The sequence below is a fragment of the Serpula lacrymans genome, assembly GCF_000218685.1.
Source record: "Serpula lacrymans var. lacrymans S7.9 unplaced genomic scaffold SERLAscaffold_2, whole genome shotgun sequence".
Lineage (NCBI taxonomy): Eukaryota > Fungi > Basidiomycota > Agaricomycetes > Boletales > Serpulaceae > Serpula > Serpula lacrymans.
Genome location: NW_006763291.1, coordinates 2,110,270 through 2,137,340, shown reverse-complemented (window position 1 = coordinate 2,137,340; position 27,071 = coordinate 2,110,270). Strand labels below are relative to the sequence as shown.

The 27,071-nt window shown below is 46.5% G+C and overlaps 11 protein-coding genes across 11 annotated transcripts; 5 read left to right on the top strand and 6 right to left on the bottom strand.

Annotated features, from left to right (window-relative positions):
* Positions 1-126: 126 nt before the first annotated feature.
* SERLADRAFT_365596 (uncharacterized protein) lies at positions 127-5,725 on the top strand (the record flags this gene model as incomplete). The annotated part of the gene is made up of 29 exons (XM_007313781.1): positions 127-450; positions 519-651; positions 710-823; positions 882-1,228; positions 1,291-1,386; positions 1,747-1,821; positions 1,881-1,918; positions 1,990-2,006; positions 2,055-2,167; positions 2,224-2,484; positions 2,542-2,789; positions 2,838-2,958; positions 3,012-3,084; positions 3,133-3,196; positions 3,254-3,401; positions 3,460-3,607; positions 3,667-3,787; positions 3,840-3,879; positions 3,933-4,007; positions 4,059-4,422; positions 4,551-4,552; positions 4,615-4,641; positions 4,696-4,739; positions 4,793-4,885; positions 4,940-4,989; positions 5,042-5,067; positions 5,125-5,145; positions 5,205-5,348; positions 5,405-5,725. 29 exons carry the CDS (start codon positions 127-129, stop codon positions 5,723-5,725), a joined length of 3,648 nt encoding a protein of 1,215 aa, XP_007313843.1.
* Positions 5,726-5,889: 164 nt separating this feature from the next.
* On the top strand, positions 5,890-7,241 carry SERLADRAFT_457567 (uncharacterized protein; the record flags this gene model as incomplete). The annotated part of the gene is made up of 5 exons (XM_007313780.1): positions 5,890-6,154; positions 6,215-6,223; positions 6,308-6,401; positions 6,455-6,665; positions 6,738-7,241. 5 exons carry the CDS (start codon positions 6,023-6,025, stop codon positions 7,114-7,116), a joined length of 825 nt encoding a protein of 274 aa, XP_007313842.1.
* A 1,280-nt stretch (positions 7,242-8,521) lies between these two features.
* SERLADRAFT_433569 (uncharacterized protein) lies at positions 8,522-11,310 on the bottom strand (the record flags this gene model as incomplete). The annotated part of the gene is made up of 9 exons (XM_007313779.1): positions 8,522-9,255; positions 9,308-9,509; positions 9,565-9,867; positions 9,921-10,216; positions 10,288-10,460; positions 10,512-10,580; positions 10,634-10,811; positions 10,864-11,137; positions 11,197-11,310. 9 exons carry the CDS (start codon positions 11,308-11,310, stop codon positions 8,522-8,524), a joined length of 2,343 nt encoding a protein of 780 aa, XP_007313841.1.
* A 486-nt stretch (positions 11,311-11,796) lies between these two features.
* SERLADRAFT_433568 (uncharacterized protein) lies at positions 11,797-12,702 on the top strand (the record flags this gene model as incomplete). The annotated part of the gene is made up of 5 exons (XM_007313778.1): positions 11,797-11,933; positions 12,088-12,184; positions 12,245-12,315; positions 12,398-12,535; positions 12,588-12,702. The coding sequence occupies 5 exons, from the start codon at positions 11,797-11,799 to the stop codon at positions 12,700-12,702; spliced, it is 558 nt and encodes a 185-aa protein (XP_007313840.1).
* A 139-nt stretch (positions 12,703-12,841) lies between these two features.
* On the top strand, positions 12,842-14,104 carry SERLADRAFT_457556 (uncharacterized protein; the record flags this gene model as incomplete). The annotated part of the gene is made up of 4 exons (XM_007313777.1): positions 12,842-12,903; positions 12,979-13,392; positions 13,464-13,599; positions 13,659-14,104. 3 exons carry the CDS (start codon positions 13,330-13,332, stop codon positions 13,805-13,807), a joined length of 348 nt encoding a protein of 115 aa, XP_007313839.1.
* Positions 14,105-14,791: 687 nt separating this feature from the next.
* SERLADRAFT_433567 (uncharacterized protein) lies at positions 14,792-16,682 on the bottom strand (the record flags this gene model as incomplete). Its single annotated transcript, XM_007313776.1, has 3 exons — positions 14,792-14,968; positions 15,087-15,199; positions 15,251-16,682. 3 exons carry the CDS (start codon positions 16,680-16,682, stop codon positions 14,792-14,794), a joined length of 1,722 nt encoding a protein of 573 aa, XP_007313838.1.
* A 388-nt stretch (positions 16,683-17,070) lies between these two features.
* Positions 17,071-18,028, bottom strand: SERLADRAFT_457555 (uncharacterized protein; the record flags this gene model as incomplete). Its single annotated transcript, XM_007313775.1, has 1 exon — positions 17,071-18,028. One exon carries the CDS (start codon positions 17,374-17,376, stop codon positions 17,170-17,172), a length of 207 nt encoding a protein of 68 aa, XP_007313837.1.
* Positions 18,029-18,812: 784 nt separating this feature from the next.
* On the top strand, positions 18,813-18,983 carry SERLADRAFT_365590 (uncharacterized protein; the record flags this gene model as incomplete). The annotated part of the gene is made up of 1 exon (XM_007313774.1): positions 18,813-18,983. One exon carries the CDS (start codon positions 18,813-18,815, stop codon positions 18,981-18,983), a length of 171 nt encoding a protein of 56 aa, XP_007313836.1.
* Positions 18,984-19,032: 49 nt separating this feature from the next.
* SERLADRAFT_457550 (uncharacterized protein) lies at positions 19,033-19,708 on the bottom strand (the record flags this gene model as incomplete). Its single annotated transcript, XM_007313773.1, has 4 exons — positions 19,033-19,144; positions 19,227-19,334; positions 19,412-19,556; positions 19,624-19,708. Coding segments are annotated over 3 exons (231 nt in total).
* Positions 19,709-22,037: 2,329 nt separating this feature from the next.
* On the bottom strand, positions 22,038-23,110 carry SERLADRAFT_445376 (uncharacterized protein; the record flags this gene model as incomplete). Its single annotated transcript, XM_007313772.1, has 6 exons — positions 22,038-22,284; positions 22,336-22,434; positions 22,496-22,590; positions 22,644-22,703; positions 22,763-22,849; positions 22,900-23,110. 2 exons carry the CDS (start codon positions 22,353-22,355, stop codon positions 22,149-22,151), a joined length of 156 nt encoding a protein of 51 aa, XP_007313834.1.
* A 2,029-nt stretch (positions 23,111-25,139) lies between these two features.
* Positions 25,140-26,737, bottom strand: SERLADRAFT_445375 (uncharacterized protein; the record flags this gene model as incomplete). Its single annotated transcript, XM_007313771.1, has 3 exons — positions 25,140-25,196; positions 25,251-25,538; positions 25,593-26,737. One exon carries the CDS (start codon positions 26,667-26,669, stop codon positions 25,728-25,730), a length of 942 nt encoding a protein of 313 aa, XP_007313833.1.
* Positions 26,738-27,071: the final 334 nt, after the last annotated feature.

Genomic DNA, 27,071 nt, shown 5'->3' with positions numbered 1-27,071 from the left:
GACACATCAGTTCCCACGATACCTCATCGGACCCATAATACCAAACAACGCGTATTCTAAAGATCTTTGCGCGTGCGCGTGGTTTGTGTCGTCGTCGACGCCAGTCATTGCCGTTTTCTGTTTAACATGGCTCCTCAGACTCAGAAAACGCCCGCTAAACAAAGATCAAACGAGAATATGAAACAAAAGAGTCTCTTTTCTTGGCTGGGAAAATCAGCACCCAGTGAAGGGAAAGCCACATCCCACGTAAATGTACCCAACCGTTCAATTTCTCAAGCAACTCGGACTCCCGAATCGAAAGCTTCATCAGCGAAAATGATTCTAGCCTCTTCAGCAGTGACTAGTTCCAGGTCATCACATGGAAGTAGTATCCATGAAACACCGCCCACGAGCGACCCTATTGACGTGGATATGCTCTCTGAAGACGAAGAGGAGGTTGAACCAAAACCTGTAAGTGCACGCGTTTCTGCATACAAAACTACGTGAAACACCGTATAATGCATCTGTTGCGTTATCAGACTCGCAAGCGCAAGGTTATCATTGATGACTCCGAGGACGAAGAAGAAACTAAAATTGCAGCCACGAAGAAAGTCGCAAAATCTACTTATAGGACATCATCGCCAGATATCAATAAGTCGTCTTCTTCTCGGAGTGAGTATATATATATATATATACGAGCTCGGCATGTGTGCTAAATCTGCTTCAACAGGCCGTGCAAAGAAACCTCGCATATGTGTTATGCCATCAGACGATGAAGATGGAGATGAAGAGCTGTCCTCCTTTTCGTCCCGGCTCCTAAAATACAAAAAGTCTCCCATCAAGTGTGAGTTATATATGTTTGTTTTGATCACATCTATTTATTGCTTAACGTTTATAAAAAGCTCGCAAATCCCAATCTAGCTCTGTCGCTGATGACGACGATTTCATTGTCCCATCTGACGAGGACGAGGTACCCGAGCGTTCCTCTTCTCGCGCTTCTGCCCGAAGTGTTACATCACGTCGTTCCTCTAAGTCCGCATCCTCTGAGGTCGATACTGAATTAGAAGACGAAGAGGACGGGTCAAAGAAAACAAAGGCTAAGAGACCGCAATTAAAGAATAACACGGGTGGAAGTAGTGCAGGTGGAAGTAATTTGTTTCTTACAGCAGCGGAGCAAAGGGCCCAGGAGAAGAAGACCGAAAAGAAATCTGCCGAGGATCCTTTCAGTTTCTTAGTGGACGTTAGAGATGTAAGTATTTTTATTTCATTTGTTACTGGACATTATCAAATTCTGACGATTCATACTAACAGAAAGATGGCGTTAAGCCTGGAGAGCCTGGTTATGATCCTAGGACCCTGTATATCCCAAAGAAGGCTTGGGCCGATTTTACACCATTCGAAAAACAGGTACATGGCTTTTCGTGCTATTCTTTAATATATCTGACCAGGCTTGTTCATCTATCCACTATGTCACGTAGTTCTGGGAGGTATGTAGATATATCCACTATCTGGGAAAGTTCTGGTGATATATGTGTCGAATTTCTCAGATCAAGCAAAATCATTTTGATACAGTGTGTATTTATTAACATCATGCCTTTTCTATATCTCTAACGCTCAGCGCAGATCTTATTCTTTCAAAAAGGGTGACTATTTCTTCGCTTCTGTACCAATCTATGACTTAGAGTAATTGTACATTATTTAGCAAATTCCTGGAGGTATGTTTCGTTTATGATTTTATGTATTATCAATTACTTATATACTCGCAAGTTGTATGAAGACGACGCTCGTGTTGGTCACACAGAGTTTGATCTGAAACTCACACAACGAGTAAAGATGTCCATGGTAAGTCCGTTAGCACGTTAAATTTTAGATTTTTGGTTATAAGCTACAAACCCATATAGGTAGGCGTTCCAGAAATGTCCTTCAACTTTTGGGCTGCGTAAGTATATGCGTATCTGGATTATATGAGGGTTTATGTACTGAATGTCTGTCTATTCACATTGTATATAGGAAATTCCTCGGGAAAGGCAAGCGTGTCGATACAAATGCTATGCCATTCTGACAATCCCTTTCAGGCTACAAAGTTGGTCGTGTCGATCAGGCAGAAACTGCGTTAGGTGCAGAAATGCGCATGGCTGCCGACAAAACTAAAGGCAAACCCAGCGCAGACAAAGGAAAAGAGAAGATCGTTCGACGGTATGTTGCCTTTACTTCCCATTCTCACCTCTCACCTTGATCGCTGAGCATATCCGCAGAGAGCTGAACAAAGTATATACTAATGGTACCCTAGTGGATGAGGATTTGCTTACAGATGAGCAAGCGGGACACTGCATCTCAATTCGTGAGGACACGTCGGACGTGAAGAAAGGTAGTTCCTTTGGATTATGCGTTCTGGATAGTGCTACATCGCAATTCGACTTGAGCGCATTTGATGATGATGTTTGCATGACCAAACTGGAGACTATGATGAGGCAACTGCGCCCTGAAGAAGTTATATTCACAAAGGTAAGGATAATACTCTCATTCTGCTAGCACAATACCGCATATTCAGAGTTATTATAGGGTAATTTGTCTGTACCCACTTCTCGTCTACTCAAAGCTATCTTACCTGCGGCTTGTCTGTGGACAAGCTTACGAGACGTCGAAGGATTTCCATATGATCAAACCATCAAAGAGCTGAACAATATGTTTGCGGGAGATGAGGATGAGGACGTGGATGGCGAAGAGGCGCTAAACAGTGCTGTACCCGAAGGTATCAAGGATATGGCGGGATGTAGAGATGCCATCGAAGCTCTTGGTGCTACATTGTGGTAGGTTTTTGGGTGATAGCGAAAGTTCAGCTTGCATATTTCATATAGGTATCTGCGACAGCTCAATATCGACAAGGATTTATTCAGCATGAAGAACTTCAATGTGTACGACCCTTTGAAGAAGGGCCAAAATCTGGTGCTCGATGGCCAGACATTGGCGCACATAGAGGTATGAAACTTACGTTTGGTATTACGGATTTTCAGAGATTTTATGCTATTTAGGTATTTGTGAATGACGAGGGTACGGATGAAGGGACTCTGCACAAATTACTGGGTAGATGCATCACTCCTTTCGGTAAGTATTGTTCGAATCGTGTCATTCGTTTCTCAGTCATGTCCCTAGGCAAACGGTTGTTCCGGATCTGGCTCTGTGTACCACTGCGAAACGTAACTGATATCAATGCAAGGTAGTCAATTCAGCCTATATATGTTGACTCGTACTTACTACCAAGTCCTATCAAAAGGCTCGACGCGGTGGAAGCTCTCATGGATCATGAAACCTTCGAAGAAACTTTCACAGACCTTGCAAAAGGATTGCCTGATCTCGAACGCATCGTCTCTCGTATTCATGCTAAGAACTGTAAAATCAAAGATTTCATGAAGGTTCTTGCTGTATGTCGAAACTAGTCTTGTCACTCGCCTTGGGTCCTTATTACAGTTGCTGTTATAGGCTTTCCGAAAGCTCAACATGGGACTTGGGAAACTCACAGACAGCTCTGAGACGTTCGAGTCTAAAACTATTACCAGTCTCCTTAGGTCTGCGCCTGATCTGACTCCTCACATAAAAAATGTGGAAAGTCGATTTATTGTCGACAAAGGTGGGATGCATTCTTCGCTACGGCGTTTATCAGCTAAACTGAATTTTATCTATCAATAGACACTGACAATCTGTTGCCGGTAGAAGGGAAGGATGATGTCTATGATGAGGTCATGGCAGAAATCACGGAGCTTGAGGAGACGCTCGACTCTCAACTGAGAAAGTTCGAAAAGAAACTAGGGTAAGAAAAGATGTCTAAGTTTTTCTAATTCTAACTGAATACTTTCTCGCAGCATTACATTAACATGGTGGCACAGCGCACAGGGCAATAAGGTGAACGCTTAATCACTAGCGCCGCAAATGCACCACACTAAAATAAGTTTCAGGAAATATATTTAGTACAAACTAAGGTCGGTCAAAAGAACATTCCAGATGACTGGACCAAAAGTGGAGGGACTAAGGTACGCGTATGTGCAACGGTAATTCCATCACTCGCTCATTATATCTTTCAGGCTGCGGCGCGCTGGCTTGTGCCTTCCCTTCAATCCACTATTCGCAAGCTCAAAGAAGCCCGAGAGAATCGGAACACGGCCATCAAGGAGTTCAAGAATCGCCTTTACGCCGAATTTGACGCTGATCGAGGAGTGTGGTTGCGAGCTGTCCGGGTCCTTGCTGAGCTAGATTGTCTGTTCAGTCTGGCCAAATCATCCCGTGCACTTGGGGAACCGTTATGTAGGCCAGAATTTGTTGAGGGCGATGCGGCTTGGATAGACTTCAAGGAGCTTCGACACCCGGCACTTTCGGGATTGCGTGAAGATTTCATTCCGAACGATGTTCGCCTGGGAGGGGAAATGAGCAGAGTCGCCTTACTAACTGGTGAGTGATGGCATAGCTACTTCTGTACACGTATAAACTTCTTAGTTGCTATGTAGGGCCGAACATGGGGTAAGTCCTTCGCTTTGAGCTTTGAGCCTGATGTTATTGATCTTGTTCCCTAAACTTAGTGGTAAATCTACGGTGCGTGGACCTCTGAACCGTATTTTTATTATCACTCATGTCCCATCACAGGCTATGCGTATGACGGCTACTGGCGTGGTGCGCTCACTTTTCTTGGGTCGACTTATATTATCTTTACTGAGTACCGTTTAGATCATGGCTCAACTTGGCATGTTCGTTCCCGCCAAGTCTGCTCGGTAAGCAATTGAACCCTACCCATTTTATTGTCGCTTGACATGGAATGGTCCAGGTTGTGTCCGGTGGATACTATCCTGACTCGAATGGGAGCATATGACAATATGTTCTCAAATGCCAGCACGTTCAAAGTTGAGCTAGATGAATGGTGCGCACTCCGAAGGAAATTGTTAGCAAACATTTTCTAAGTGATAACTCATAGCTGCAAGATTTTGCGCGATGCGACACCAAAGTCCTTCGTTATTTTGGACGGTACGTAATGTCGCGTTTCCTTTGTCCAGTACGGCAAGTGACATTAGTATAGAGTTGGGAAGAGGTACTTCAACATATGTAAGTATATTAGGTTTGCTATGGCAAAGGATTGTTCCTGATTTCTTATTTCTGTAGGATGGCATGGCTATAGCTGGAGTATGTTCAATCGGTGACCTGTTTCTGATCCACCGACTAACTCTTCGGTTGCAATACAGGCTGTCCTTCACCAACTTGCTACACATACTCTACCCCTAGCCTTTTTTGCAACTCACTATGGGACGCTTACTAGTGATTTTGCATATCATCCTAACGTAAGGAACATGCACATGGCCACTCTGCTCGATGACGAAAAATGCGAGGTAAAGAATTCCCCATACTTTAAATAGTTCTCATGCTAAAATTAGGGTCTTTTTAGCTTGTATTTCTGTACAAACTTGTAGAAGGCATTGCAGAGTCATCTTTCGGCACTCACGTCGCTAGTCTTGCTGGAGTGCCGACAGAAGTTGTCAAGCGCGCCGAAGTTGTGTCTGAAGACTTTGCGAAGAAATTCAAGGCTAGATTGGAGGGTAAACAGAAAGCATCTGCCTCGCTGAGGCTACCACACGTTGTCCAGGCAGATTTCGTTTACCTTCTTAACTTGGCTTCTGGGAAGGAAAGGATCCCAGATGATGCCTTCATGCAAAGGCAGCTATTGAAGGGGCTGAAAGATTCTGTGAGTCGGTGCGTTAGTTCCTAATACTGCTCTGAATCTGCTTTGCTTTCGTCCATACCTATCAATGTTGTCGAGCATGATAAATAGTACTCACCTAATAATGATATTTCATCGTGACTTTACTCACGTGATGTGACGACTCGTACCTCACTCTATCAGATTTCATATGCGATTCTGAAATTACAGGTGTACACCTTCATCTATGTGTGGTGGTCTTATCTTGTTCCGTGATTAGTGGGACATCCATTTACATCATTCAAGGCCGAAAGGGATCCTTCACTTTGAAATTTGCGACTGTTGTGTAACCCGATCATTGTGACGATGCAGCGTGAACACGAGGTTGAAAATCTGGAAGATATCATGTCCGATTCTATCGAGATGTTCGGAGGTGAAACTTTAGAAGATAACGGAACCATCCAGTACGGACCTTTAGTTCTGGGCGTAGCTCCAAAGGCGAGTTCCGAGTCACGCCATGCTTAACTCCTTGCCGCTCATTCGGTGCAACTTCTATAGGAAGGAAAAGTAAGTCTCCTATTCATTAGATAGAGCCCTTTCTTGGTCTATCATTGTCGCTGTCTCAGCCCATCTGACAAAGCGGCCATCAAGGCCAACACGTTGTTAGCAGACCATTTGTTTTCCCCCGCGCTCCTTCTCGCGGAGCAAGTTGAAAGAGGTTTGATACCTGTGCAAGGCCAGAAAGGTGAGTTTCAAGGGTTGTACCATATGGATAGTTTCCTCAACGAAAAATCCTAGTCCTTGAGATTGGAGCTGGGTGTGCTCTTCCCTCATTACTCATGGCCACACTGCCAGAACCTCCGTGTCTAGTGACTGTTTCTGATTACCCAGACGAAATCATTCTAGGAAACCTGAAGAGAAATGTAGACAAGAACCGGCCGCAATTCCAATCCAACTGCACAGTTCGATGCATTGGTTATGAATGGGGTAAAGATCCAGGACCACTACTGTGAGTCAAATTGGATTCAAAAAGCCATATTTAATGATGATATCTTCCTTCTCTTATACTATACTCTTTAAGGGCATTACTTCCACCACATGACAACCTGGGATACGATATAATGATTTTGTCTGACCTACTCCATTTTAACAACTCTCACGAAGCACTCATCACCGCCATCACCTCCTTCCTCGTTACATCCGCTACATCACGGGTTTATGTAGCGGCGGGAAAATACACCGCAGCAGATGTATGCAGCGGGTTTTTGCGGATGAGCACGTTGATGGGATTAATCTGGGAAGAAGGCGCGGACCCAAGCAATGCAAACCCTGTCACTTGGTTAGGAGAAATGCAGGTTAGCGGTCTCGATAAGGGACAGCTTGCTGATCGCAAGGGAATGTGCCGATGGTGGATCGGCAGGTGGTCCGAAAGCCACCTGGATGTATGGAGCCCTCGCTGATATGGTGTTCTTTGTCATTGGTAGTCTGGGAACAATGTTCAGCCCGATGAGTCTGAACAAAGTATCTGCCTCGATATTGATGATGCGATGAACCTGCCTGTTTTCTTCTAGTCCATTTCAAGTTGTTTATCATGATGAACGTAACATCATTGTGGCGTTACGCTGTGGTCTTGCAAGGCTAAGGTGCCAGAAGTTAATGCCACTGTAAATCGCTCTCTCCCACACACAAAGCTGTCTCCGGACATGCCATCCTGGCGGGAGCTGTGACGAGCGAAGTTGACGTCCGCTGCGCGTTGTGAAATTCCATATAAGTTTTACTTCCGTCAGCGGAATACGTGACTGTCGGTTGTTTGAGTTCCTGGAAAAGCCATCAATCGTGCTAGCCTGTTCTTGTGAAACTGAAACTGAAGATAACCTTGGGCTCACCAACCGCTTTGATCAGCAATATTGGTAATTCAACCGATGGGGTTCGAGCATATGCATTTATTGATGGAAAGGGCCAGTTATCCAAGGTCCAATCAGTCAAAAGCATGATGATCAAATATTCCATCTGGTGCCGCCCATTGGTATGAGGAACGGTCGACTCGGACGAGATGCGAATAGTGCGCGAACAAGGCAGTAACGCAGTGTTATATTGTGATATAGCAGTAATACTCATCATTTTCATTTGGAGTTGATTGTCCCATTTTTACGTGTTACCCACCATAACTGGTTTCTTCCATACGCTGGCAGCACAGCACGGCGTGATGTTTCTCTACGTAAATTAACACTCTCGTTACCACTGTTAGTGACGTTTTAAGTTTCAGCGGTTTAACAGTCATGCGCCGGAATGAACAGCATCGCTTCACATCACTCAGGTCATTCGTCCCTCCCTCGTGATATAGCTCGATGGGCATTGAGCTCCGTGCCAGCCCAACGGTGCCACTGATCATTCGTCTGAACTGCCTCGCAACTCTGTAAAGACGATTCTTCCGAGAAATACACGTCACGGTCAAATACAGCAGCGGAGTATTATTCATCCAAAAACCTGATACGCAGATATTACACCTTTGCAGTGTACCCATGAAAACCAACTTGAAGTAGTACTAAGTCAACGTACCAAAAAGAAAGAGAAATCAAAGACGTTATAATAATTGCAGCAAAGGCTCCAAGGACCTCCCACCTATACTCTGAAAGGCATCAACACACACAAGTGTCAGCCCACACCCACTGCAAGGCCACCCACTACCAACGCTAGCATCCCATTCTCACCGGACGGTGATATGAATAAGCCAAGCCCCGGCGTGCCCTTGTCATGTGTTCCCTCGACCCTCAACCTTCTGAACTTCATCGGTGGGGTTACGACCAACATAACTTGAGCCTAAATCCAAATACCCAGATACAAAGGAAAGAAACTGCGGCGACGTCAAATGATAGACTGAAAGTTTGTTTGAAGCGAGGGGCGTTGGCATCCGTGTGCTATGACCGCAACAGATGCAACGCAGCCTTCAAGAGCCACCTCCCCGGTGCCAACCTCGGTGACTATAACACTTTGCGCAACAGCAACCTTTGGTGTGGTTGGGAGAGCAGGAGGTGGAATTGGGGGCGGTGGTAGAGCGGAAGTCGCCGTGTTCCAGGAGTAGCGGTGGAAACTTTTCTTCTTACGAACGCTGGCTTGGTAGGCGGCACGCATTACAGCAGTAGAATCATTTAAGCCATTACTACCGAGGCTGGCGATGCTGACTGGGCGCTGACTAGAAACTGAATGCTCAGACTGTGGTGACAAAAGACAAGACCCAACTGAGTCACTAGGTGAAATCGGTGAAGACAATGAGGTTGGTACAGAAGGCAGCGAATCACATTGAGCTCCCTGTGCATCAATAAGCTGTGAATCCGAATCGGAAGAGGAAGTGGAACGCTCTGAAGGAGTGTATGTCGATGACCAATCAAGCGGTACTAGTCGATCGTCTTGATGATTCATAAAGAATGTGGGTAGAGCCATGGGAAATGCGGATAAGAAGGTCTCCGGAGATTGGGAAATAGTTACAGGGCCATCTACGTCTGGCGAGGGGCCCGACTCGCCATTAGCAGTAAATTCGGAGCGGCGGCCTTCCCAGAAACGCAGATTGCTAGTGCATTGCCGTGCAAACTTGGCCATACCTTTGATTAATTGTAAAATCAAGAAGAACCTCGTGACGTGACATGTACTAACCAGGTAACACTTGCGCAGTAAGGTCCAGGAGAGGTTTCGCAAAGTTCTCGATGAAAAATATTTGAGATTTTGCTTTGTCAAGAGGGGTATCAGAAGGTTGTAAGGAAACAGGGAGGTGAAAATGTTTCTCGAGCTTCGCCTGTGAAGCCCATTCTTCCATGAGAGCGCTTGCCCAGTAGTGCGAGACTCCAAGAGGGCGGCCCTGTAAGGGTGTACCAGTCAGTAACTGTGAACGAGACATGAAAATGAATGCGTACTGGATTGCTGATATCCGCGCATTTAATGATAGCTTGGCAAAGCAGAAGCCTTCGTTCACAGACAGTGGTACAGGATCCTCGCGCAAGTAACTCAAAGTGTTGCATGAACTCGGCATGCACGCTCATATCTGTCGCAAGAATTATCCCAGAAAGCAACTTACGGAACCACGCAATTGTATCCGCATGATCCAGTAAAAACCCTAGGCCATGGTGTCGCATTGCCTGAGTAAGCAATGCATAATGCATCTGCTCTAGAGCAGATTTGTCGTCGTAAACAGCGGAAAGAGGAGTATGGGCCTTTTTCTAATACGCATATAATGTCAGTGTATGTTATAGAGAAATAAAAAGCATTTTACCATAAATACATTCGTCAAACCCGGATGACCAACGTCATGTCCGATAGCAGCGACGTATAGTGCGAAGAGCTCAATGTTACGTAGTTCATGAGAAAGGGAGTTAGTATTTTGAGTCTTGTCCCGCTGCCACATACGATCGTCGCCGTCCAGTAAAATGGATACTGGAGGTACGACACCCTCTGCACAGAGGAAGGAGTGGGATGCTTGTAATACATCCAATGCATGTTGATAGTTGTGATAAGAGTTCTGTCCACGGTATATATGACGGAGATGCTGTAAAAAGCCCGAGAGTTCGTCTGATATATGGTTGGAGAATGAATTTGATAAGTCAGTATATGAAGGTAACGAAATATGAGTGTCGACTGACTTAGGGAAACACCTGTATCCTCTTTCATGCCTTGAATGCGAAAGAGGGTTTCAAATAAGATTAGGGTACATGACAGGACTTCTTCATCCGGAAGTCTGTGTGGTTCGAAGTGCCAATTATCCAGAGATTTGATCAGACGACATCTTGTCTCTGGGAGAGTAACGAACGGCAGCCTGGCACAGATGTAAGCTAAGGCTATGATAAGCAATAATAGGTCAACAGACAGTTGGTTACTATGATGGTTGACAAGTATCTGTGTATGGGTGTACATGTCGCTCAGAAGTTCCGCATATCTGCACGAATTGATGGATATTGGGCTGAACAACAAGGATGAAGAATGACATACCGGGTTCCACCAGCCTCCTTCTCTTCCCATCCACCCCACCCTTGGCCCAAGCCCTGATTTTCGAGCGCGAGAGCGAGTCCCCCCACGTCCACACTCCTCCGCCTGCCGTGGGCGAGATCGTCGCTGACGAACATTTGGGAGACGAATTCTGCAGCGGTTGACGAATGAAAAAGAGGTGCTCGACGATGTCTGCAACGACGAGCAAGGGTATATGATAGAGCTGGGTTTACCGAGGACAGTCTTGGGGACGTTTGGGATGCCTCGCTCGCGTGGGGAAAGCGTGGTGGTCGCTGACAGAGTTTTTGACACTCGACAGCCCTCGTGGCTCCTCGTGGCTCCCGCGTGCGCAAGCCTAACTGCCGCTTTCCACGGTCCGGCGCGGGTACCTTCCTCGTTCCTCGTCATTGTACCAAGATCAACAAAGACTCGGAGTGGCTCGAAAGTTGGACTTGAAGGTGTCCACACTGAATCACGGTTGTGTCTCTCAAAGGAAAAGTCTGTGTGCTTGCTTTGCCCATCGTCAGCAGCAACCCCATCTGAAAATATAATCAACATCCTCTTACCTGAACATTGATCCCGCTTGAAAAAATCCAGGGCTGCACCTTGTAGGGCCGGTCATCTTTGGAAAAGAAATATTTCGTTCCTACGGTGAAGTCGACTGTGCATAACGAGGACATGGAATGAGGCTGTAAGTATCACATTTGTACCTCCTTCTCAGTTTTCATCATGTATGCTTCTCGTCACAGGTTGTTACCGCAGTTGATACCTTTATCGAAGGCGAAGTTCGTCATTCAAAGAACCCGCTAGTATGATGGTGTGGTGTAATTCTATTACGGCACGACGGACTGCTGTCAGCCTGCGAGCAATTTTACGTCTCACGTAGCGCATAAATTCTTCCACCTGCATACCCGGAACTCCAATGTCACGAGCCACAAATGAAATCAATTAAATCCTCGAGTCCTACCGACACGGACTCACTGCTACTGTGGTCCTGTGGGCTATTAAAATTAAGCTCCCGTGCATCCCACTATAGAATGCCTTCACCGTGCGTCCTTGATAGCCGTGAAGGAAGTATACAAGACACTCCATTTTTCAGTGCCATAAATTCAAGTCATGTGGAACTTTTCACAGTGTCGTGACGCACCCTGTTTCTGAATTGCAACATGCTGTCCCAAACTATCGATATATGTTCACGCGTTTGCGGTGACTCTCGTGATTCTGTCAACCATATCAGCGGACGCTCGGCTCTACTTATCTACTCAGGCCCGAAAGTGTTCCTCTTCATGGGAGCGGCTCACAGGTAAGTTCTGGCCAGGCCCGTTGTGAATTTGGAACACAGCATATAATATAAAAATCGTCGGTGCTCGAAAAATTTGCACGACAAGTGGCAAAATTGTTATCAGTTTACACCACAATTCTGGCGCACTCTAATTCTTTGATATTTTAACGATTAGGATACGGCTGGGCAAACTTCCACATTACCGATTATTTCATCCGTATCCCGTCACATCCTTGTTTATCCTCGGTTGGTCATTTGACCCGGCTGGAAAGGTGCGTGCAGACCAATCAAATTGAGTTCCGCTCTGAAACTCAGTTACCTACCTCACACAGTGTCTGGTGACGCCGAGCTTCACCTTCCAGAGGACCCACAAATTCCCTTTCCTCGACGTGGCCACCAAAATGTTCAGTTTGAGCCGACAACTTGTCCAGTCTCTACACCTGCTACTCACGGCTTCGCATACTTGACTTTTCGAAGCATCTCAGTCGCTCTAGGGAGACTGTATCAGATGAGCATCATGGGCGCTTTCAGTCCACGCTGACCGTGATATTCGCAAGAATGGAACTGACGGACACAACGGACTCCGTCCCATTAACTTGGCGTTTCTGGCGTGCGTGCATAATGTATGTTTGCATTTATCCTTCTCTGGTCATGCGGATGGCAGCTGATACCCAGCGCCAACGTCCAAACCGAATGCCACAGTCACACCATCACAGACGACAGCATCGTGGGCCTTACCTGGGCTCTGGCTCAGACAGCATTCTCCGCCGTCTTCACTGATAGGGCGTAAGGTTTTGCGAATTACTTACACCCCCCTTCTACTTTAAGTTCATCTCAACTGTCCGCAGAAATCGTACAATTCCTCTCTCGATATCTGGATCTGACATGCGTTTGAACAATATTGTCAAGTGGCCAATCATAGACCAGTTAAATAACTCGCGGTTTTTCCGTGGGATAGGGTTGGATTGTTTGGACTAGCGGACGACCATGAGTAAGTGTTTGTCGGTCCATAAATATGGTGCTCCGTGGAGCTCACTGATCAAGCATGTTGATGCTGGTTTCACAGGTTTTAACATGCAGCTTGTAGATGGATCAATCAGGTCACATCTGACGAAATGGTCCTGCGCATGGATGATGCTTTCATCCAGTGTCATCCAGTGGTGTCCCTCAAATATATCCTTTATTGTCGGTATTCGAGGACCGATACCCTTCTTGCGCGATCAGACCCTTACACGACAGCGAAACGTGGATCTCTCAGTGGCCAAAGTCTGGGTGACTGCATGAGAACAATCATTCTATCGCCGGCACCTTCAATTCGTACCATTGCCTCAAGGTCATCCGGGTACAAAACTTTTATTTAGCTCACAGCAATCATCGTCTCGGGGGAAAGTACAAAGGCAGACTGGTTGATCGAATCATGATTGTCGTAACGGGCTTTTGCCAGGCTCAGCACCGCATTTCTCCATTTCTTTCACGGCCGGTCAGCTCGTATGACTCATATTGTTTCAAGTGCACCAGCTCATTACCCGCGAAACTAACCAAACATCGTAGGTACGTCCCATGGAAATAACAAGTCCCCTTGTTCATTCAAATTTCACGCCCTCGATCCTTTTACTCAAGTCGAGGCCTTTCGCCGGGGCGCGGGTGATTGGAGTGGCGATAGGCAAGAATATAATTTGTCTGACGGGTACGGTGCCATTATCAAATTTCCATTTACTTTTCACATAATTTCAATCGACTAATAAGAAAGGGGGGGAGGGACAGCCGATCAACAAAGGAACGAGTTGCGAACAAAAGAATACCCGCAATTCAAAATCGGCGACCAACTGCAGCACCTTCGAATTGCGTCCGACCGGGAAATATCCTTCGATTCTTCAGAGATCGGGTGCGGATGAATGCACTAGTTTGTCAGGTGGGTGGCCCAGACAAAGAGAACCAGTATATGGACATAACCGAATTCGGTATGTGTCATCTTGTCCCTGCGTAAATTTACTACGTTACCACGTTCCCAGCTCAAAATTACTTATTTCTTTGAGGAATCGTGGCCATGCTGAACCATTATAGCGATCGCTGCGCGATCTCATTCGATTCTTGCTTTATTACTATAATCATTATCAGGGAACGCTGTGAAGGCCCGCTAACATACGTAATTTGCAATCAGTTGTACACGCCGGGTTCTGATCGATTATCACAAGCCATCGTCGAAAGCAAAAGCCTCATCACTTGGGTTATGCTCCCATTTCAGCGTAAAATAAATCGCGTGCATGATAATTATGATAAGCAAGATTGATATCTCAATATCGGCGTCAATTCTGCAGCTTTTAAATGGAGGCATCCCCGAATCATTGTATCAAGATAAGCCCAAGAAAAATCATAGTCCCAAGAAGTACGTGCGGCGAACGCAGAATCGAAGGATGGCGCGAATAAAGAAGGCGAGATGTGAATACACTCGTAATTATTTTGTGAGATATGAGTATATAGAATGCAGGTGGAATATATGCGTGCGTGATGTCATAAGACGTACTGATTGACAAAGAAACGAGAAATTTGAACCAGAGGTATATGCGCAGACTTTTTACGTAGTGTTACAGAAATCCAACCAAATTCAGATGTCATAGTCCGTATTTGGGCCCCCCGTGTACAACACAGGTGCCCCAATTCTCCAATCCAACAAAAAAGCAGAAGCTGAGAGCAAAACAACAAAATGCTGATGACGACGAAGCGAGAGGACAAAGATGACGATATCGAGGACATGATAGCCGCTGACGTGAGTATAGACGTCACGGTGAATGAGTTATTTTGGTTGTCGGCATGAGTTTTCGTTATATCGGCTCTCGATAGAGACGGTTTGTATACGCATTACCACATTACGGTGGGAATCACAAGAGGAAGGGCGCTTGAAGGTTCGTCGGAACTGACCATCGACGTATAATCGATGTAGATGACCCGTCGGAACCAGTGCTGGCAACGTCAATAGCGCTCGTGTTGGAAGTCACGAAAGCATGATTGCATGTGCCTGCTCCAACGGCGAAGTTATATGCGTTGTTGGCGGGATACTGATGTATATAAACAAAATGGACGAAGACGTCAGTTCGACCGTCTAAGCGCAGATAGACGCATATATATGTCTTAATGACGCATATATGCACATGGCAAGACGAACAAATGACTTACACCAGAAATATTGTTGCGTGGCCAAGACGGTTCTGATGGAAGACGACGTTGTTCACGCTTATCGAATCCCGATGACGTTGACGAGCACGACGGAGATTGTGGTATATGCGGAGCTGCCGTATGCGTGAGTTACTGAGGAGGGAAGATAAGATGAAGAGGTATACCAAGGTGGTGCGAGTGTTGGCGGATATGCGGCTGATGTCCATTGGAGTAATCTAGCTCGTCCAGCGAGAGAGTAGGCGAAGTAAATGTATTAACAGGATCTGACATCCAACTCTGTGGATGTGATTCAAGCTGAGGCTGGTCGAATTCTGCCTGGCAGTCCGCCCACTGCGAAGGCGAGTCCCGCTGAGATTCATCGTTAGCGCTGGGCGAGAAGTCAGCGAAGCGGTCATTTGGTGGAGTAGGGCTGGCAGTGCTTGTGTCGCTATTTCCGCCTACATCGAGCTGAAACTCGAATACGAGTGGCTCATCCAGCAAGGGGCCTGCTTCCTCGCCAGTCCAAGGTGCGGATGCCCCACCGCCACCCTCGTGCATGGAGAACGGGTTAAGTCTGAATACGCCCATCATGCGGCGCATCTCCTTTGAGGCTTGCGTTGCCCGTAGAGGTACTTCAGTTGGCGGGGCGGCACTGAAACCAGGAGAGGACGAGTTGAATTCCATCACAAAGCAGGATTCACCATCATCAGTGGGTTCTAGCTTGACAGGCGCAGAAGGAGAGCGCACAGATCGATTACTGCTTGGGCTGGTAATACTTCTAGGTGGAGGTGACGTGAGGGCGGAGTCTAGAACGTGGTCTGTGTCATCGAGGGTGTAGAGATCTGTGCTCCAGCTCGAATCGTCGTACTTGAGAGGATTGGCCGCAGATGGATGCTGCCTCAGGGAAGAACGCGAATATGGCGTGCTGGATGATAAGCGCATCTGGGGAGACGATGGCAAGACGATTGTGCGCTGAGAAGACTCTGGGTAGTCTGAGGGCACTGTATAACAGGTTCCTGCAGAACGATATGGCGGGGACATGATGGTGTCATCAGACCAAGGGGGTTGGAGAGTGGCGTCCCAAGGAGAGGGATTGTGCGGCTGATAGTCACTGGGCGGGTTGTGAGGAGATCTAGAGACATATTGCTGCCATGCAGGGGGAAGAGGGGGAGGAAGTTGGTGGGATGAGGAGGAGGGATAGGTTGATCTCTCGCTGGGTTGAAATCGACGGTCGGCAAGCATTGGATAATGATCTAAGGACATGGGGGGCGCGCCTGATCGGGGACCTTGGAGCGGAAGTAAATATGGACAACGTGCGGTGACAGCCGGTTGGGGAAAGAGGGCGGGGAGGAGAGGACGGAGTCTGTGAACAGAAAGTGGTGGGGAGAGAGAGACTGTGAGGAAGGGAGGGAGAAGGGAGAAACAAAGGAGGTATTTGAATGGAGGGGGAGATGGTAGAGAACAATATATCGAAGAAATGATACAGCAAAGAAGAAGAAAGTTTTCGCCATCTGGATTGATTTCATGTGGGTGATGTAAACAGCTGGGCTCGATGAAATGGCACGGACACTGCTGAGCCACTACCGAGGATCTCAAGACTGCTTTCATCAGCTGCATCTGCTGGCCGGATCGAGCTCCCCACTCACCGGAGCACACCTATTTTCATTCCACGAATATACCATATACTCGCTTTATTATTTGCCAATATCCCATTTCACCCAGTGACAGTCCATGGGCGCCTCACTCTCCTCCGTCCTTGCCGCACCCGAGCCTGTTTTTCATATCAGAGTCACTTTCCAATTTACTCACTATTGGAGCCACTTTGTGACCAAATCTCTCCTGCACCTCGACATTTGATCCTTCCAGTTGCACGTATTCAAAATTGTGTCCGTTGTGGTTCCAATCAACTAACATCTTTTTGCCTTATATGGCAGTCGTCTCGATGAGATCCGCAAAACCGTCGCCACCCCTGTCAAAGAGCCCGCTCGGCAGCGGTCTTTGCCGCACTCTCGTCCTTTGTTTTTTCCCCGGTATATTCAGTACCTCTCTTCCAGAATCCGGCCGGTAACTACAGGTAAGCATTTTCTGCTCTTTTCCACCTAGCTCAAACAGGAACCGGACCTGAGCATGGCCCTTGAAACTCTATATGTCCTAATCTGACGTGATATCCATGGATCTCTCGACCGGCGGATTCGACCCCTTCTTCAGCTAGTCCATCCAAGTTTGCGTTTCCCTTAGGCCCCCATCGACTCATCCTTCCCGCTTCATTTCGATCCGAAACGAGGCCTCCATACTCTTCCAAATGCCCCATCACATGTTTTGCCTCAGACCATATCCCACTCCACTTCTATCGGATTTACCTTTCATTTCATCATCCATCCATTCCTTTTCTTTCACAAATCCAAGCACTTTTCAATACACTTTCTAACTTACTCCAATCATTGTCAACGTATGATTGGAATCCGTCTCCGCCTCGCACTCCCGGGCCTAACCAAATGTAGCCGTGCCAATATCATAAGATCCATGCGCCTTTCAGTACTAGTTGGATACCGTGACTCGCCGCCCATCTCACATGAACTCAGCTGGCTATAGCCACTCAACCCTCATTTTCCAATTACGCACGGTATTCCTACTCGTGATGAGCCACGAGGAGTACCTTCCCAACTCTTGGCTATTTGGACAAGAGCAGCATCAGTTGCTGCAAGATCGATCATCTCCCAGTGAATCCTCGCCGCTGAGCCCACGTTGACGAAAGAACTGCAGATATTTTTCCTTCCAAAACCTTCGTATTATCATACTTTGAGCACGTCATACAGCGTTAGCTTGTTTCAACTACCGCATTCTACTTCATCAATGCTAACCGAGCACACTACAGCTTTTCTCTATTGGTCGGAATGTTCAATCACCCGTTCTACTCCTGTAAAATGAGCAGTACAAGCACTAGGGCGGCATATCGTCGGCGTCAATCTTCCGTATCAAACTTTCAGTATCAATTTGTCTAATTCTCCACTTATCACTCATTTTCTCCTTGTAGTTACTCCAAACCCTTGCCATGTCACAATGTCACAACGTCACAACACATATCTCGATAAACAGTCACAATCAACTTCCATCTCTGCGCGTTCCGTGCCAGTGTTGTCTGATGAAAGCTCGTTCAAATCATGCAATGCTTCTGATCCTCGTCGACTCAAGCGGATAGAGGGCTCACAGATTGCCCTTATCTCCCGCGCCGCATCTAATCTCCAGCTGCGGCGCCATACTCGAAAGAAATCTAAATATGCGATAGCAAGCATTTGCATCAAGCTTATCCGTCCCAGTAGATTGGTCCCCGAGATGAACCAGAACACGACGTACTTTAGGTTTTGCTGTAAGCTCCTGACGTTACTAAGTTGTCGGGCAGGGGTCTGGAAGCGCCACATTTGTGCTTCTACCTTGCCTTGCCCAGAGTCTATTTACAGGTTGTTTTTCGCTAGACAGATACTTTCAAATGAATATTGAGTGTCATTCTTGAGCTGTGGCCAGATCTCTTCTCTATCACGGATCTTCGGCTCTCTGACCGTGCTGTGGGCATTAGATTTTCAAAACTCATCACCCCAAATAAAGTAGGGGTGAAACCGTATCGTCAACTCAACCACAGGGCGGAAGATCGAAGGGGACACTCGGCAGCCGTCTTCCCCGTGGAAGCATGAAGCATGAAAGGACATATCATGACGCGGTGCTAAGGGTCACTTTCATTCGCAGCTCATCATGGGGGCTGATCCTGACCTCGAGCATTGGCTACTGCTGACAGCCGAAGACGTGTTCTTTGGGTACAGCGCCAATGATAAACTCAGGAGAAATGGCGCTATGCCTCGGCGCCCCAAGTCCCACAGAACTATTTCGTGTAGAGGTAAGGACCCCACATTGCCGGTGTGGTGATACAAATCCTTTTTCTTGTTCGTTCTGAACCTGCTGGTGAGTGAGTGATCCCCCTAAAGCCCTTGTAATTGACTCGAGACCGGCAGTATAACTACCATTTGTCGTTCTATGTGGCGTTTTAAAACCACTCACGATCTTATAATCATGGGAATGCCCAGGTTCTAGGTCGACGACCGAAACAACGAGGTTAAGATTATATTGATCAGCTTTCGACATAAGGGTAGAAGCTCAACGGACACTTACAAGGTTTCAGCGTGCATGTCGGGCGCCACCATCGCAATAGTTCATACCATCCTAGTTTGTTACATTGTTCTTGACAGGTAAAACGTGTACCATGACCTATTTATGATCCTTTTAATAATAAGTTCCAGACAAGCAGGTCTAGAGCAAGGTCGGATGGTTAACGCGGCCTTACACGATCAACTTACTAGCAAGTGGGCAACAACAGAGGTATTGCCGTGGTAAAGTGCGTAGAAAGAACCAGCAATTTACTTCCAGCGTTCTTCTCGCCTGGACTACCGCTGTGTACGAAATGTTTGTCATTTGAGGTTATCATAGCTAGTAACGATGTCACTGGAGGCCGAGGATCGAGGGGTCCTAACGTTACTTCTCAACGATCATCCGCAGAAGCATTGCCAACAATACCTATGAACCCTGACTACCAGAAACAAAAAGTGCTGTCTTCCTGGTCGGATCCGTTCGCTTGCTGTGTACGTATAGTCCATTAGGGCCATACACGCTGAATGAGAAAAAGCATGATTATAGATCAGCGGCATCCCTTATAGCAACTTCATACTGGGTGGTGTTAAGCTCGTTTTGGAATTTCGCGTACCATAAGGTAGCGAGTGTACCTGTCGATGATCGTCGTCAGACCCCTCGTGATTGTTCTGGCGTAATTCGGCCACAACCCAAATATCCAATTTCTGGACAGGTCGGGTTTTTCAGGGTACACGCCATTGTTAAAGACGTGTGTATAGACGGCACACGTATTACGGATGCCGGCTTCGAGCTGGAGCTGAAGGATCTTCCAACCGGTTGTATGTGTTCAAGTTCCCAAAGATAATGACAAAAAAACGGCTTTAGAATAGTGCAAAATCTAGATGTCAGTCCCAATCAAGGTACCACTTCTTTGTGCCATGAGTCGGAGCCTCGGAGAGACGCACTCCTTAGGCAACCGTCCAGCAAAACACTAAGGCGAACAAAAAGTTTTTCAGCATTGGGGGAGAAGAGAGCCGGTTGACTGAGACGCTTCGCGCTGGAAGCTTGTCGAATGATGCTGCGGACATCCGCGGGTTATCGTTGTCATCTGTCGATGTCGACGCATTTGGGAGGCCGCCAAGGTCCGACGACGTCGAGGTTTTAGGGGATCAGAAACGTTTGACACCCTGAGATCAGGGATTAGGAGTCGCAGGGGCAACTTCGCAGTACAGCTTTGGGATTTCAAAGTGTCGTGGGGGCATTGCAAAGATGGTAGCATGGCAACATCAGTGTCAGGTTGTAGGCACACGGCCATGTGTATGACCGGAAAATATCGTGCTCGCTGTTATCGATTTCTTCAGGAAATGATTTAATCCGTATGTTTACGAGCTAGCATCGCCGCGGCGAGGGAAGTTCAGCCAACTGTCAAAATACGCCATGATCCGTAAGCTGCACACAGATTACCAGTACCATCAACCACAAGTGATAGACATCGACGCAAGAAGGAGAGGACCAACCAAGCCTTCCGCCGAATGAAGATTGACTTGATACACAAAAATATTAATCTTACCGGTGGAGTAATTTGGATACTATTTTAGGTAAGAAACCTGTCCCAAGCACATGACGACGAAGATAGAGGGAACAAGACGAAGTTTCCTCGATGAAGTTCGGCCTAACTATCCCAATAGTTGAGCCAAGAAAATCGAAGACTGGCTGAATCAGATTGAGACTTGGAGCAGAACTGTAGTTGACGAGTAGCCACTCTTCCGCAGTACCTCTGACATCCTTACCAATTTCAGCAAGTCAGCATATGTAACTCGATATAACGTTGGAGAAAGGCACTGTCCTGAAAGTGGTTTGGTATTGCCGGTACATGCGCGTGAGTCGCCGACGACGGGTCTGCTGACGGTGGGCTAGAATGCTCCGCAAAAAATTTGTCCCAGGCAAGCTTGATTAGAAAGAATGTCACGGCATACTAAACATTTTTTAGATTCAAAATATCCACGGTACACTTCTATGAACTCACTTTATGATTACATTTCAGGTCCTGACACATTTCATATCCTATTTAGTCCCTCGATGTGATGCTCTTCACAGCAACTGTATCAGGAAGGATGCTGTCGTCTGTATGGATTTAGTTTAATAAAGGGGCCAAGATACTCAAATTCCTTCCCAACCATATCAGATAACGAGCCATGTCAAATTAATCCTTGAATGAACTTGCTGAGCACGTAACCCGAACCTCATGAAGTAGTATAGACCAGCGATGATGGCACTGTTATGTGAATCGGTAAAAGTCAGATGCGGCGTTGATTACAGGTAGGCTACAGCCACAGTATATCCAAAACGCCGCATGATTCGGGAGTTGAAGGGTATGTGGTAAGTTCACTATTTGGGAAGTTGGGAATCCCTCCGAGTCTAGAGTGGCCGGTTCTGTAAACAGGTTGCTCATGATTTCAAAAATGGAGCGGCAGAACCAACTAGCTGCATAGATTTGAAGGTATTGGGCGGGACGCCAACCATCACCAATTGAAGTTTGGACTATTTATTCATTGGCTCGAGCGCATAATTCTTTCGACGGCGATACCACTTCGGGCGAGCCCTTATTCATGAGTTTGATACCTATGCATTTGGAGGAGATGGGTGGAGCATAGTAGACTAAACACATTGACTCAGTATTGAGAACCCAAGCATTATTCAACTACGATCTAACAAAAGGGCTTTGACTCAGCTTTCCGTATGGATTTCATTTCCGCAGCAACTTCTCGAGTGCTTTTCCCAAAGGAAGCGGCGAAAGACACAAGCTGAAAGTGAAAGGAGTGTCATTGTACCCATGCAAGACGTAACCGCTCCTGCCGAGCTCTTCATGAATGTAGCGTTCCCAGCTATGGAATGCAATTTTAGAGATAGAAGCACGATATCTTTGTCCCAAGGAAATGCTTAACTTCCTTGACAACCCCTAAAGGCCTAGAACATGCCAAATACACAACCGAGGGCGATGGCCTCATGCCACACAATCATTCGACGCTTAATTTTTGTAGGGACGTTCAGGGTAACGTCTAAAGCCTGGTCCACATTCGGAAGTGCATTGCAAGAGAACACGCTGCATCATATACTCAAGTATCAAGATTGATGGGGACACACTATAACACACCTTCGATATAGGGCTTCCATACTTGGTAAGGTTCCTCTGCTGGTTATCCTAATAGGGCCAAGGATAAAATACGAGACTTAGTCAGGAGGAGACCAGTCACTGTCGTAACTGAAGTTAGTACAGCTAATATATAAAAAAAGGCATCATGGCTTTCACGAACCTGTTCCGAGACCTTGGATCAACTAGAGGAACGAACAGTTATTCTTTGTATAATCCTTGTGTCCTGCTGGTGGTTATTCGTTTCATCGCCTTTGACTTGAAGCTTGGCGTTAACAACTGTACTGTGATGCAACAAGATATACGCATACATCCATCTCTTTCTACTAATTTTGATCGTCTGCCTCAACACATTTTTCGTGGAATACGTTCTGAGTGAGCGAGTGCAGAAGTATTTCTGCCCAAGGAACTTTGAAGAACTGGATCTCACTTTGGCAACAGTCCTTTACCACATTCGATGTCTCTCACCGTATCTCGTGTTATGCAGATTCCGGTGTGTATTCATTGTGGTGTGGGACATATATAATAGATAGGTAAGCAAAGTGGTAAAAGGAGTCGACTGAATAATACCAATTTAATTGTATACTCCTTTTTGATCTTCTGATCTGCTTGCCGCCATGGGGTGCGTGATGGAAATTCCGGCCAGCGACACTTTCAATTCCGGAACGAAATCCAACTTTTACCAGGGTCGTCAACCTTCAAACTGGACGACCACATCTCTTGATCCCTTGAGATAAATCAGCGAGAAGATATATTAGCGGCATTCATATGTTTGTGACCAATTAAAGACTCTATTTTCTTCCAGACGTGGCTGCTCGACTATTCACCTGAGTGCTGTGACTGGTGAGATAAGGGTTACCAGCACACCTAAGTAATTTTTCTAGGGATTTTGAGGAATAGTGCCATTATCGTGAACTTGCCGATGAACCTGAACCAATGAAGTTTTTTTTGGCGACTGAACCGTCTCTTGGAGCGGAGTTCCGGTAACACCCAGAACACTTCCCGCTGTCGCGGAGTAGCAAACGGCGCACATATCCAAGTCAAAAAGTTCGAGACAAGGCAGCATTGTCTGTCTGTTTGTTTGCATGAGACCATCGAGCTTACAATACAATACAGTGGATCAGGTCGCCGATATTGATATTAGTTTATATCTGGTGTACCAGTTTAAACGGGGTCGCTTGCCCCCCCACAACGATATCTTGAACAACAGTAATGGTCTTTTATCGTGCCATCAGAAAAGTAACGCGAGGAGGATATCGGTTTAAATATATGGTAAACTGAATAACTTGATGTATTGCTTTAAAGGATAACCTCTCCTTCTTTCGTCTATCCCCTCTGCGAGAATGAAGGATCCGACAACGTCGTCACTAAGGTTAGGCATTGGGGAAAAGTAGAACCACGGTCTTTGATTCGGAGCGACCAGAAAGTAGATGTTTAACTCAACGAAGCCTGCACTAATCGCTTACCAGATCTATCAACACGTTGGCGAGCATTGGCAAACCTCGTGTTTGGTGCTCAAATGGAAGCATCAGCTCACAGGAATACAAATACAAAGCGTGACGAATCACTCCTAAGTTGTGGTATTGTGCATAATACAGTGTTTGTAATTTCGACCGCGCAGCGATGGAGCTAATATTATGATGGTCTAGGATTATGCCATAGAGGACTAGGCCAAGGAGTCGATAACAATTGCGGCGTGTTCTCATTGTCCTAACACCGTGTTTCGGTCATGGACGATGCATGGACACCTGCCAGTGATTGTGTGCAACGAGCACCATAAGGATACGAGCACCATGACTGTGATGGCATTTGAGGCATGTACGTACATTCATGAAAAAAGGGAGTGAATCGGCGTAGATTTTCGCGTCATGCTTAGTAGCTTCTGGAGGGCAGGGCTCGATTACATAGCATTTCGGCTTCACGATTTCTATTCAATTTACTGTAAATTGAAGTGGTAGGATTCTTGACGTGCACAATCGTAGTAATTATGTGTTATGCAAGTGGAAGAATCGCGGACGAATGACTATAGCCAAGGTTTAAAGACAGATATTTGATATTCGTCAGTCGGTCTGGCTGAAGATTGTAGTGCTCAATGTACATTTCCAAGCATACGGTAGTAAGGGCGGTGACTGCTGCGGTACCACGAAAAGCTGTCACCTGGCTGCTTCCTTACTCAAGCTACATGCTCGACAAACCGTGATTTTCATACAGCCAGGGCTTAAACTGCTATCTGGAATTCCGTCTTAGCACGTTTATTCGCTTGTGAGATTGCAAAAGGGTTGGTCGGGCAACACGGCTACTTTACCACCTTAGGCGTTGCATCATCTCCTCATGCTTGTCGAGGTTCTAAGGCCGAGGGCACAGGAAGCAGAGTAGTGCTGTGTGACGATATAACCAGCATTCGGCACCGTGGCGTATTACACGGCCTTTTTCAGGAAGTGGCAGTCGCCAGCTGGGGATTTTATTAACGCTGGGTCCTATCACCAAAAAAGCGCATATCCTGAAACTCGCTTCATTGTTAGGTTTCTTAATGACCATGCGGTTGCAAACCGCTTTCATTTTAGGATATTGGAGTGACTAAAGGGAAACGATGGAGGCCGCGGAACAACTAGAAGGGAGGCATATCAATGATAAAAACGTCGAAGCTGTTCCCATAGGAGGCCAGAACGCGAGTTACGCCACGTCATTTGAGGAGGTGTGATAGTGGCAGAGTTGCTAATAGGGTACCAAAACGTCGGATTGCTTTTCTGACGGGTGTGTACCGTAATGCAAGATTGCGGATAGGTACGGAGTGAACGGCTCAGAAAAAACCCAGCGGGTATAGCGCTGGAATGATAACCGGATGTTGATAGTGGCCCGACAAACTGCCCAAGTCAACTGATCAGCAGTAGCTCGACAAGGAAAAATGCTCGACACACCGATGCGTTACTGACGCGCAAATGTTATGCCATATGGTATGGCGTTCATTGTCCATCACATTGTCACGCCGCTATCACCGTAGACCCCAGACGGCGCAATGCCATATTATTCCTGTGATAACTGAATTTTATTAGCCTCATTATGCACCCGCAAGGCCGCGTTATTGGAGTACAATTTTCAAGCAAAATGGTAGAACGCAGCGATTAATGTCCGGTATTACCAAGCATTCAATGCAAATTATACATGAAAACTCCTAACGAGGAGCCACTAGATAAACCAGATCATGGCTATGAGAGGGCAGTGAATTAGTAAATTCTACTGCACGTTTGCACACGACTCACTAGTACTATAGCGCTTTTCTGAAATGTATAGGTACTGGAACGATACACCTATTTTCGGGCCGTTTACGACGTGTTAGATGATCACCTGCAGATGTCAAGAATAATAACGTGACACTGAAGCACCACTCGGGCGGGTCATAAATCTCCGTACAATTCAAACTCCCACGGAACTTTACCCCCTGGACCAGAGTCACTGAACCATACCCTCCTCAGACGACAAGTAGCGTATATTTTTAGGTACGATATGTGTGAATAAGCCCCACTAGGCGCATCTGCTCTCCTCGAGGAAGACGGTGAGCCTTGAATATCGCTGGTTGCATAGAGGGAGGCAAGGGACCGAGAGGAATAATGGGGAATAAGAGAAGAGATATTAAGATTGATGATTGTCCACGCAGTGAGAGGTCGAGAAGACGAGATGGGAAATGTTAGTGGCAATAGTAATATTGGCGGAGAAGAATCCATTTTGACTCGAGGTTCTTTCTGCGAAAATAGATCGTAAGTTGAGGAGTTATGGTCATGCCTCTGACAAGGTGGCATAGTTTTAAAGTGGCAGAGAAAAACATGGTGGAGAAAATTTAAAAGCGACCAGAGTGGCAGGGAAACTATTGAAAGCACCTGGAATGTGGAGCAGCGCACAACACCTTCTCGTCCGGCCCTATCGACCAAACCAACTTCGAAAGAGAATTCTCTTCCCATGTTGCGCACTTGAAGGTGAAGCCATTCATGTTTCATGCCAAGATCCGCACTTAGATGACGCACACTTCTGCCATTTGGTGAAGTGGGTGGAGTCCGTATAAAAGTTGTTGGGAGAGAGGGAGACTGGATGTGGAGCACGGTCTGGGATAATGAATAGCCAGAGGTTACCGATTCGTCATGCGCCTCCTGCACAAGGAGCGGTGGAGCAACCAGCATGGCAGGAGGTGAAGGGTGTGGGAGTGATGTATCATCGTTCAACAAGTGCACAAACGAGTCAGACGGAAGGGCACGATCAGTGTGAACCGAGAAAAGGCCTAGCGGGTCGCTTCCAGTCGAAGAAAACAAGGACACCACATTAGGCTGGACAGACTGAGAGAACATGCAAAGAATATAGCTCAAAATCGTGGACCAGAATGCAAAGACGTTCAAGAACTACTACTAGTAGTACCGAAAGATCATCGGCGCGCTAGATTTAGTCAAACCAGTGGCGCAGCATTGCTAACGTAATGCTCGGCTAGTCTGTCAACTGTCATTTACTTCAAGTGACTATAATTTAGTATAAATTTCAATGGCAGCGCTTGCCATCAGTTGAAGTTTACATTCATTCATATTCGTATTGCACCTCGTATTGCAGGTCACCGCCAGTCTGCGAATATTACTATGCTTAGTGGCAGTTGAAAGACATCAAAATTCTTATCAGGTCTTATTTCACATAGCAACGATGGCTTTCTGGCAGTTGAATTGGAAAAAGAGCTATTGCAAGTTATCTGTGCAAGTCGGAGG